Source organism: Actinia tenebrosa, unplaced genomic scaffold (genome assembly GCF_029948245.1).
Source record: "Actinia tenebrosa isolate PJP-AT-01 unplaced genomic scaffold, QUT_ActTen_1.0 PGA_scaffold7__59_contigs__length_16204524, whole genome shotgun sequence".
In the NCBI taxonomy this organism is placed as follows: Eukaryota; Metazoa; Cnidaria; class Anthozoa; order Actiniaria; family Actiniidae; genus Actinia; species Actinia tenebrosa.
This window is the reverse complement of record NW_028292584.1, coordinates 11,642,800-11,655,278: the sequence shown is the minus strand read 5'-3', so window position 1 is coordinate 11,655,278 and position 12,479 is coordinate 11,642,800. Positions and strand designations below refer to the sequence as shown.

The window sequence follows — 12,479 nt, the reverse complement described above, 5'->3', positions numbered from 1 at the left end:
GAATAATCTAATAAAATTGAAATCCAAGCATTCAAGAATAAACTTGAAGACGCTGACTGATTGCTTTCTAGCTCATGAAGATTTACAAACACTTCGATACAAATCTGGTCAACACTTTGCGGACTTTGCGGTCGTTACTATGGTAACATTGGTATCCTACCGTGTGTCCTAAAATTCGGCTTGCGGCTTGTTATGTTTTATTATGCATGTAGTACAGTTCAGGTGAGCTTCCGATAATACCAGTTGACAAAGTAGGCATTACATGCCATGCATTATCAAAATATGGGATGTTATTGCAGTGTGCAGATCTACTTTGAAGGTTTATTTAAACGACTTTCACATAAGTTTTACATGTACTGTAAAGGTTGCGCACCTAGAAGAACTAAGACGCCCTATAGGCGTTCACTGGGCTGCCTGTGTCATGCACAGACTCGCGGTAGTACATACAGCTGTACTGAGTTTGCAATGTTAGCCAAAATATAAGGGAATGTTTCACAGAAAAGGATTGACTTAATGAAGTCCCCCCTTAAAGTGTTATCCCTCTAATTCTGAAAGAGTTGCAGGCTCTGCCATTTTTTCCACTACTAAACAATGTTGCATTTAGCCTGCGTTCAGCCGGTATAATTTCCTCGAAATTACAACCGTCTGAGAAACAGCGGCAGAATCGTTGTTCCGTCACCTAAGATAAGATTTCTGATTGGCTCTAGCCGGGTTCAATTCTTCTTGATCCTATCAGTCTAGAATATGAAAGCGTCAATAATGCTCCCCATTGATCGATGCCGCAATGCATACTGGGTACTAGTCCATTTTGTAGAGGAGGAATCAGGAAAAAAAACCGAATGCATTTTACGACTGGTCTATCACAGGTATCCCAGTATTAAGATATGACATACAAAGTAAATCACATTATTTAATGTTTAAACGTTGTGTCCAACAGATGGGTTCAAGTGGATTTCACTACCTTCGCAGAGGACGAAAGGACATGTTGGTTCTACTGTTCACATCAATTGGTATTACGAATGTAATGACTTTGGTTCCTCTAGAATCTATTACAACAATAGACATCTATTCTCTCGACACCGAAATCAACCAAATTATTATCCATTGAAAAATATAGTTCCTCATTTCTCTGTTATTGGTGGATCAAATGTGACAGTTATCATCCCTGATGTTGATAAAGATAAAAGTGGATCGTATTGCTGTGAGGTTGAATGTGATCGTGGTGATATAAATAAGACATGCACATTCCTCGTCATATTTGGTGAGTAGTTGATAATTCAACACTTCTGGATCGACACTGAATGCTGGATAGTATGATTAATAAAATGTGTCTGCGTATGCGCCAGATCTTGGCTTTGATGTGCAATAGCCGGCACTGTGCTTCCGTTTTGCTGGAGACGTTGTAGAAGATTCGTTAGCGATCTAAGTTTGCTTTTTTGATATAGGACAAAGTCCCTCAAAGTGATTGACAGTCTATCTGCATTTGTAATGTTGTGGATGGCTTTTTGCAAATTTCATTCGCAGATTATACAAGACATTTGGGATCGAATTCCGTAGAAAGAAGGATACTGTTTAAAAATCACCTTTATTCTTCTAACATTCACATTGAAGATAATTTAAAGGATTTCAGTGAGGGCTGGTACAGTGATATTTTGAAGCGTACATAAATTGTCGAAGGACAAAACAAGCCATCTGGTCTGACAAATAGCTAACGTTTATTGAAAGAGCGGAAAATGTCCAAATGATACTAAGAAAATAAACATAAAAAATAATTAAATTAAATCAAATCCAAAGTCATGCCGCAAAGATACTAAAAATTCTCTAGGTATAATTACTTGGTTTCCAGTATCTTTGCCAGTTTTGACCTTCCCTTGAATAAATGAAGAATTACAATGGCTTTATAGGAGAGTAAAACGTTTTAGTATAAATACACAGGTGATTACTGATTGGTCGAGAAACGTCAGCGATAATCCAAAATGGCGGCAAGCCGCTTTATTGCTGTTTCTTAATTTTAAATGTGCCTTTTATCTTCTTCTTTTTTTCTTATTTGAAAGAATCACCTGTGTGATATACTAAAACAGTTATTCACCTCTCAGGCTCAGTGAATATCGGGAATAATAACCTCAACTTCGTTTCGGTTATCATTCCCCGATATTCACTTCGCTTTAGGCGAATTATTGTTAAATATTGAATTTATTTTTGCATACCCCAGCATGTTTAATGGACGACAAACCCTAAGTTTAGTTCTTAAGACCTACGCTTTCAGGATACGAACATAAAACAATTTACTATATCGTCAAAAGAAATCAATGAAGAAAGAACGACTTAATAATAGTTAGATATATCCACAACAAAGCGTTCAGAAATTCACAAAGCCAAATCATGGATCGAGTAAAAATATATTAAACGAAACTTCAAAAAAATTGAATTAAATCAGGAAAATTAAATTATACGTAAAAATCCTTGAACTGTTGCAGCGCATATTCTTTACAGGCTCTATATGACAAATATTCGCCAGCTTTACCAATCGCTATAGTAGTCAATGTTCGATATTCTGGTTTAGCCACCTTCAAGCACAAAACAATTTGCTCCGGCGAAACATAAGAACAATTAAGATTAAATTATTGTTTCTCCTGGAGCATCGACTCGAGATGTTTTGTGCTTGACAACTCTATCAGAATATCGAATTCGGCTATTACACTTGACTAGTGTGATCAAGACCTATGTTTATTTTCTCCTTATTTTTATTTTTAGCTTTGCCTCGTATCAAGAATCTAACCTTGCACCTTTCTGGCAAACAAGGAGATTCAATAACATTAAAATGTAATGCCTCTGGATATCCAGCACCTCGTGTTACATGGACACACAAGGATACGAACAGAACAATTGCTAATTCCAGTGTGACGTCATTCAACATCACTGGTAAAGAATCAGGAGGAAACTATTGCTGTCACGTGTTAAACGGTTTTGGGGAAGAGACTAATTGTACGTCTGTTAAAGTAACAGGTATGCGGCTTTATAGCAAAATGCAATCACTCATGATATGTTGTGTGTCATTGTAAAGAGAGCAAGAGAGGGATTTGTTGGATATCATCATCTATATTTTGAACAATTAACAAAAAAATAGAAAAAGAAAAAAGAAAAAAATGAAAATGAAGTTAACTGACTGGCCGATGAATGAAAACAAACCGTTTTTGAAATGTCTTTTTTTTTACCTTAAGTTAAATTATACACGATAAATATATTATCTGCAGAAGAAAAACGCTGCAGGTATCCCTATTATGCAGCCTTGCACGCTATCGATGATTGGCTGAATGTTTCCAGCCAATCAGATACGGCTGGCTAGTGATCAGGTAGCAAAGACATCATTTTGCTAAACAGGGAGGAAGGTAGAGTAAACAGAAGATACCTGTATGTACCTTCTGCTATTTAGATCAATATTCTTATATAGGGCTTACTTGCTTAACATGGCAGATGGTTGAACAATCGAATGGTCTTAGCGTCGAGCCTGAGAATTTGTTTTCGATATCTTGTGACTTGTGCTATCTTATCATTATTATTATACAGAATATCAACCAATTAATACAAAGCTGACATCGGATGTGAAATTTGCAACAGCAAATAAAACATTTGAAGTATTCTGTAATGCAGACGCATCTCCGCCAGCAAATTACTACATCAAACAAGGAAATATAACAATGGTAAACTCGTCTGATGGTAATGTCACGATTACTACACCGAATAATGGAACGTATCTTACTATCGGCTGTATTGCGAAGAACAAATATGGGCAAGAAATAGCAAATTCCCTCACAATACCAATCTATCGTAAGTTACAATTCTAAATAAAATAATTTGAAATGGTTAGTAATGTTATTAATTAATAAGCATTACTTTTCATTCTGTAACTTTAATTATTTATAATTATTTATAAATAATAAAATGAAATGAAAAGTAGAAAAAAAATGCATTATTTAAATGTAACTTATACTTAAATATATAAACTTACAACTAATTATATCTATAAATACGCTATTCACAGAACCACCAACTATAGTACACCATCCAGACAATCGAATTACAATGGAGAACGATAGCATTTCACTGCAATGCAAAGCCACAGGGACCCCAAGACCAAATATTACTTGTTATGACAATTTAAGAAATACAACCGTTGAAGCGGCAAATGGAACGTTACTCGTACAAAATGAAGACTGTAAGAATAGTACATCACAGTACTACTGTGTGGCAGCGAATGTTGTTAAAGACGCCAAAAGTCATTTAATAACAGTAGAAGGTATGTTATTACCAGAGCGGTTTTTGCTTGCCTGCTTGCCTGCTTGCCTGCTTGCCTGCTTGCCTGCTTGCCTGCTTGCCTGCTTGCCTGCTTGCCTGCTTGCCTGCTTGCCTGCTTGCCTGATTAATTTCATTTTCTCTCTAGATTGCTTGATTGTGGTAATTCTTTTGTCGTATTGATTTATTTTTTTTTTTAGCTTTTCAACGCAAATCCGTTTCATTTTGCAAGAAAATAGGAACTAAAAATAGTGGTATGTTTACTATATGATCAAAATAATCATCATTTTTTTGTCTGTAATAGCCTGGCTTACATGTATATTGAGCAACTGGTGGATAGAAGGATGGATGGCTTGTATAATGTTGCTCACATCACAAAAGAGAATCTTAGCACAAGCAACAGCATAGTCGACCATTTCAGTATGAAATCTAATAGCTCTTATTATATGTATATAGAAAGTTCATATTATAGTATTATTTTTTGTAGTTGCCTTTTGTTACATGTAGTGGAGTGGAAAGGATTTTTCAAAACAAAGGATACTTATAAAATGGGCCTCTTGCAGCAAACAAACCAACAGGTTCCCAATCCCCAAGAGATTGAAGTTATTTTGTTTTGTCCTGCAAATTGAGACACTTTGACGCCACATGCAAAGGGTCTATTGCAACCGAGTAGCTAAAATACAACAAGGGCAACACGTGACCCTACCCAAGAATCGAAACCAAGGAACAAGCGGTTGTGTCAAATCGGGCCAAGAAGAAAGCCAATATATTCAAGAAGCTAGGGTTAGGCAAGCGTGTTTTGGTTCGGAGGATTTAAGTAAATCATATGTTGAGAAATGAAGCTATATAAATATATAACTATAACTATAAGCTGTACAATATTGTCTTGTATCAAGGTGAGAAGGGGATCACACAAATATAAGAGACTAGCTACACATATTGAGGGGATCATAAACAAGATAGTGCTAGCCTCTCGGGTTATCTACAACGCAGAACAAAATAGCTTAACTTGGCTTTCTTTAATTACAAATTGATTCTATTCTTTTAGTATCAAGTACATGACTTATAAGTACATGATAACATATGATTGTGCTTCTTTGATATTTCAGACGAATCCATTCTTCATTCTGGTCCTGATTGGCTACTCATAATCATAGTGGTCGCTTGCTCTCTGGTCACGGTTGCGTTAATACTGGCTTTTATTCTCTTTTCAAGAAAACGGAAAAAGTCAAAACCTGACGTCGATAAGGGTAAGTGAGTAATAAATATAGTATACGTGACAGGAGTTGAAGCCAAATAATAATAATAGTTCCCGGATTCGTTTGCGGATTCGCTTGCATTGAGCGTCCCAAAACAATAGCATTAAAATAGGGTTGGATACATGCTTCTTTTAGAAGCGCATGCTCAAGGGGTCAACAAGCGGGATCATGGTTGTAATAATTGCTATATTAAGGAATATTTGAATTAGATCCAGCAACAGTCAACACTATTAGATAATTCGCTTTTTTTACCAGTATCTAGGTGCACATTTTAATCCTGTGGCTCATTTTAACACGACTGCTCGTTTATAAGGTTTAACTAATGGGAATGTAACACATGTATAAGTGAAAAATACCTATTTTCATGCCATGACTGTAATATTTTTCCTTTTACTTCCAGGTATACAGTCTATACCTGCTAACCCGTAAGTTCTGACAATTTCTACTTCTCATAAGTACATGGCGTTATGTAATAGTAAAGAACCGACTGTTCTTTAGAACAATCAGTGGTTCTGACCATAGTTAATAGAGGGGAATGGTTATGAAACCTATTGTTATCTGTCTTTGTTCGCATTTGATGTTGAACCGGTCTTGACCGTGCACAATGTTTGATTTATGCTCGTCCAAATTTGCAAAATAAGTAAACATAAACTTTGTCTTTGGGATTGTTGTAAGGAATATTCAAATATCTCTTATAAATCTTTAAGTATCTTGAACTAGCAGCCAAAAGAAAGGTTTTTGTCTGTTCACTCAGCCATTGCCAACAATGGTAAGACAATGGTAAAACAAAGGATTATGCACGGTCACGCTTGAAAAAAGTGAACAAAGACATATAACAATAGGTTTCATAACCATTCCCCTCTATTAACTATGTTCTGACTAAGACAACAGTGACTCGAATCATGAGTTGTTAACACAACGTTCACCTACAAACCACCATTTTTCCTGGCAGAAAAAAAAAAACGCTTTGCATAGCATTTCATTGTTTTCTGCGCTCGCAGTGCATTGTACTTGACTAGGATTCTTCGAGTTTCAAAAGCTTTTTTAAAATTTGATTCATCGATTACTTAGGTTTCATTGGTTTTGGCTGGTTGGCGACTAATTCTGATTAACTACTTGATTAAAAATGGATCCTTTTTAAAAGTATCGTGAATGCAAGGATAACATCATGGAAATACAAAAGAAATGACACAAATTCCATTTAGGAAAAGTGTGATTTCTTTTTGTATTACTTTTAAGAAAGGTCCAGAATAGTTAGTTATGTTGGTTATTACTTTTACATTGACTCACTGATATAAACACACGACTTTGTTAGAAGGCAAAATCACTCGATGGAGGAGAGTCCGTATGGAGACCCAGTTGATGCAATACGTGTGAGAAGCGTAATTAACATATCTGCAAGCTATACTGATTATGCCACCGTGGAAGAGACTGGGTACAAACCGGCAATCACTCCTAACACAGCACAACAACCAACAAGTGGTGAGACAAACAGTTCGAAAAAAGTGAAATCTAACGTGGAACCCGTGTATGCTACAGTCAATAAAAACAAAAAGGTTGGTTTGCATTATTTTTTAGGAAAATAATAAAATTAAGATGAATATGTTCGGATTACTTTGAATACACCATTTTCGAGTTCGTATACTATTACTGTTGTTATTGTTTCTTGACTACAGATTTACTAACTCGGGCATTTTTCGAGTGTTTTGAGCGACATTTACAACATATTTATTGTTTTAAAGTTTTCTTCCTTAGAAAATTTTGGACTGCTGGTCCGTTGGTCTCCGTTAATTGAAAGTTAATTGAGATAACTGGCTTGTTCAGTATTTTATTCTGATTCATTTGCCGAGAAGAGCAGAATTACTTGGTATTTATATATATAATAGTATATGGTTTAAAGTGTTGAAGTTTGTTGTGAAGTTAATATTTTATCTATATTAAGTTAATATTATATTTATAAATTAAGAGTCAACAAGTAATTCAACGTGGCGGCAAAATAATTGACTTACAATCAATCACGTGACATTCGTTGGAGATTAATGGGGGGCAATTAGTATACAACTAGCAAAATTAAAGTCAAAACTTGTCAACACAGTTTTAAAAGTAATATATCTGAGCATTTCAATTGAACCCCCCCCCCCCCCCCCCCCCCCCTCTCTCTCTCTCTCTCTCCGTCAAAACTCAATTATTACCGGAAATGACGTCTATTGATAATAGTAACCTATTAGGGGGGCTAAGTCCCTTAACCCTCCCTCTCCGGAGTTCCTGGAAAACATGAATAGTCTAAATAAAATTGAGGCTTACCCTGAGCAACACAAAACACCCGAAATTGAAGGTTTATCATTCACTTGGTGAACAACGAGATTTGCTTACATTATTTATTCACACCTAGGATAAATCGGCTGTTATACCACTAAATCCTCTGTATGACGAGATACCAGCTGACTTGTCCAATCCAAAACATCCTTCAAGTTTGTTAATAAACCATCAAGATCCAAAAACCTCTGATAACAAAAACAGTAACGAACAAGAAGATGGAGTGGACAGCGTTGATCAGGGAGGATCTTGGATACCTTGGCTGTATTGAAATTTATGACCGTAATTGATTATGCAAATATTTGGGAACACGGTAACCTGGCAACTGAAGGCAATTATAATTGGAAATCAAATTTCCTTCCTTCTTGTAGGCTAAAATTAAACAAGAAATAAAACTTTCTTTATAGAAATAGAAGTACAAATTCGTTTTTCAAAAATGCTGAAATGTGTGATTTTAAATAAATAAAAATTCATATTTTTGATAACCAATCAGCTTGAATATCGCATTGGTTACAGTATATGAGACTTTGAACACTTGCGTTTGAGGCCTTACAACAAAAACGTTCTGAGCCGATACCGCATTTATTATCGAATAGTTCGAGTAAAGTTTTTATGAATTGAGTTTTTTTAAATATCAGGTAAGCATATATTTCAAAAAAGTTGGTCACCCAAAAATATATTTTTTCTGTCCAGAATGATACGTAAAAAGAAACATCTACATGTTTCAACTGCTGTTACAACTTGTCTTGATGGCCTAATTTTATATTATTTAATTGAAGTAACAGTCTCACTTTATGCAGGCATCTTCAAGCAATTAATTAATTACACTTTTTTAATATTTATATAGTTTTAAGAAAGAAAATTCATGCCTAATGTTTAACGTTTGAAGATTCCTTCAATCTCATCTAATCTGTATTGGCATTGTAGGTATCAATTGGTGACTGGCAGATCGAAATACTGTATATTTTAAGCTACCAAAGCAAAATGTCATCTAATGACAATTTTATTGTAACTAGATTATGGATTTTATTGCAATATTTTTATAGCTTTTTAATTGTATTTTCTAAAATAGGTAATAATATAATATATATATATATATATATATATATATATATATATATGTATATATATGAATGAATAAACTAATAATCTTCTAAAAAGAAGAAAAAAAAAAAAGAAAAAAAAAAAAGAAAAAGAAAAAGAAAAAGAAAAAATATTATCGACAACATAGGTCGAAGAAGCTTATAGCCAAAAATTTATCGCCTTTTATACTTTATACTAATAATAAACTTTAATAATTCTAAATATTGCTTCTCTATTCAATGTTTTTTTTAGTTATATAGTAGTATGACTATTGTTTATCTTAAGTGGTCTTTCATTAGAAGTCCCCCCACGACTAAGAATTCAAATTGCTCACCCCAATTCCACCCCCCCCCCCTTCCCCATTTCCATTTCTTCATTATGGGGTTTATATTAAAATGTCCACGTGGTCGTCCAAATTTGCATTAATATATGAAAACACTTTACGTCGGTTGATCTGGGCATTTTCAAGAAACGTCTAGCATAATTTTAATGAATGGTACTACGGTGTGTTGCTTGTGACCCACAGATGAAGGTAAAACTACGCGTGGAGTAAGACAAGGTAAGTATCTTTTTTTCTTTATATCAATCGCCTATTCCTTCAGGAAGCAAAGAAGCGACGGAAAAGCGATAGTTTCGGGGAGAGCTTAAATACGAATACGATTCTAAAGTAGGAATATGTAAGGAGAAAAAGAAAATAAAGTATATGACTGCCACAGATCTTTCTGGGCAAGGAAGTATGTGCTTAGAATTCAAAACATTGGTAATATAGTTGAAGGTATTAGATTGAATATTTAGTTACCATTCGAGTATCGAAACCAATAACTGTTAGAGCATAGTTAATAGAGGGACTATGGTTAGAGCAAATATATTAGGATTTAGTTCCCCAGCCCATGGTTTGTATTAGCTGTTCTTTTGATCAAAGGGAAAAATGTCAACAACTTATCAGCTGTAGTACAGCAGATCGACCATTTATTTGCAGGGCAATGATATGACATGGTTAGTAAGGAAAACATTTCTAAAATGTAAAAATATAAGATTAGAAAGGAATAGTTGTCAGTAAATCGAGAACCAAAATTCCTATTTTTAATATTATTTTATTTTTCAATGTCTCTAAATATTCTAAGTCTTTTAGAACACAATATTTAATTAAATTTATAATTCATATATAGTTGCATCTAAAGGGAGTTGTTTTTGAAGCAAGGTATAGGTAATGTATATATGTAGAGCATGAGTATTAGTTGTGTAGGTTTAGCTTGAAAGTTATAAAATTGTAGCTACATTAAAATATCGCTATGTAATAATTTCTGTGTATTAAAATCGACATATTTGAGTGAACGAAAAGAGGTACAGACAACTGATATAATGTATGTACAAGCATGCAAATCATGACGTACAATATATGATCTTATTCAGTTGATGAATCTTTTGGATAACAGCATGGAATTATCCACTAGATAATGATTTATCTGTCGGTTAGTGCTAGTAGATTAGGCTACCATAATGTACTAATTAATTATATCTAGAGTTATAATAATATAAACTAAATTAGTGCGGTAATCTTCTGACTACGCTAGGTGTGGTAGCTAATGCGCTGTCCTTCGTACTTCTTACTTCATAAGGTCATTCTTAACGTATTTTCTAAGAAACTAAAATAAGGTCACCTCACTTTCACAAAGATATTATATAGGAATAGTAGTAATAGTAATTCATAGTAATACTGTTCAAGTCGTTTACCACTCGACACTGATTTCCAGAGGCTCAAGTCGATAAGTGTTTTGATATATACCAAGTTTCATTTCTAAAAAAGAACGTAGACGTAAGTAAAAAAAATATTCAGTTTCGGCATTCGAATTCACTTTCATACCGCAGACATCTGTCAAACATATGAATACATAATTAGTCGTAATACAATACTCCCTTTTTGAGCTCTCTTTTGCTCAAGGATAACCACGATGTTGTGTAGGATATTCGTGTATTGACGGGAACGTCCTTAAAATTTAATATTGGTTGAGAAGTTGTGCTTTCTTTACTTTAACATAGGTATTTGTGAAATTTCTTATACGCTAAAGACTATAATGCAAAACCGGAAATTAATTAAGCAACACAGCAGTATAGCATATATATATGACATGCTCATGGATATGAGCGCTATATATAAATAAATAAACTTTATTATTATTATTATTATTATTATTATTATTATTATTATTATTATTATAGTACGAGTTCGAAAATGATATATTTTACCGCGTCTCTCTGATTGTTAATATTTTATTGTTTAAACCCCCCCACTCTCTCGCAATTATTTCAATCCATAAATCATTTTCACTTTAAAAACAAACACTATTTAAATCCCAAATGCTTATATACATTTCCCGCGCGAAATTTGTGTAATTTAATCAAACGATAAATCAGGTTTCTTTTCTTCATCATTTACAATTTATCTGACTGAAAAAATATAACTCCTAAAGCCAAGGCCTTTTCCGGTTTCTCAATCTTCTTGATAATTCATACCTCCAACAACGAATCAGAACATCGTTTTATAGGAAAAATGGTTTGACTGATAACGGGTACGTCGTATATTCGTTATACATATGAATGATAATATGGAACAATATGAAAAAAACGGGGGTTGCCGATTGTTTTAATTTCCGAAAATTACCCAACAAAAACAAAATTCCCTTTGTTTTATTCAGTAGTTTTCGGAAGACATTGTTTATATTTCTGTGAGTAGTTTTCTTGTTTAGTTGGTGGTTATAATTGGAAAGAAAGACACACAATAATACAATAACATTCAACAACATTCAAGTTGGTTTGTTGGTTACGTTATGACTTCAAAAAACACGCAGCCATATTGAATTTCAAGGGTTAATATTCTTATGAAAATAAACATGGCTGACGCGTGAGGAAGACGCGTTAATATCTGAGACCAGAATTGCAGTGTACTATATTTTTAAATTCTAAATCAAAAGTCGACTGAAAGCAGAACAGAAATAGACAGACTACATTACTGAAAACTCCACATGGACCTATCAACGTTCATCTTGAAGCCTGTTATGGTAAGAATCGATATATTGGTGTCAGTGCTATTCAGCCAACGAGCGACAAAGTCCGCCGCGCTCCAGTATAGATATACGCAGAGGGCTTGCGAAAGTATAAGAATAAACATATTCAGAAGTCATGGTGTTTCATAACATGTCATAAGAGAAAGCTATATGAATTAGACGAGCATTCGTAGAAGTCAAATGAGAAAAAATGAAGCTTTGAGCCCGAGAGTAGTAAAGGACGAAAGGAAATCATACTCAAAAATTCAGATTTTTTTTGGCATTCAAGCATTCATTTGGCATTCAAGCACAAATTATTCTTGCGGTGTAACCATATGACTCACGCTCCCTTGAGATATATATAGTAATGAAACAGCGTCAAGTTAGTTGATCTAGCAAGGGAAGATAATGAGGAAACATGGCAGTATGACGCAACATCATCTCAACATTGCATAGTATTCACAGATAATAGTGCGTAGTAAAG

General features: G+C 34.2%; 1 protein-coding gene across 3 annotated transcripts in view; it reads left to right on the top strand.

Moving 5' to 3' along the window:
- LOC116292995 (uncharacterized) overlaps positions 1-8,935 on the top strand; it is a 33,125-nt gene extending 24,190 nt beyond the window's left edge. For 2 of the 3 annotated variants that reach the window (XM_089039608.1, XM_089039607.1), the window contains exons 3-11: positions 938-1,261; positions 2,755-3,006; positions 3,568-3,828; positions 4,043-4,297; positions 4,494-4,547; positions 5,403-5,543; positions 5,953-5,977; positions 6,868-7,108; positions 7,945-8,935. In XM_089039608.1, coding sequence (XP_088895734.1) covers positions 938-1,261; positions 2,755-3,006; positions 3,568-3,828; positions 4,043-4,297; positions 4,494-4,547; positions 5,403-5,543; positions 5,953-5,977; positions 6,868-7,108; positions 7,945-8,139 — 1,748 coding nt within the window. In that variant the 3' untranslated portion in view covers positions 8,140-8,935. The remainder of the gene's footprint in view (positions 1-937; positions 1,262-2,754; positions 3,007-3,567; positions 3,829-4,042; positions 4,298-4,493; positions 4,548-5,402; positions 5,544-5,952; positions 5,978-6,867; positions 7,109-7,944) is intronic. The other variant, XM_089039609.1, reaches the window with a different exon arrangement.
- Positions 8,936-12,479: the final 3,544 nt, after the last annotated feature.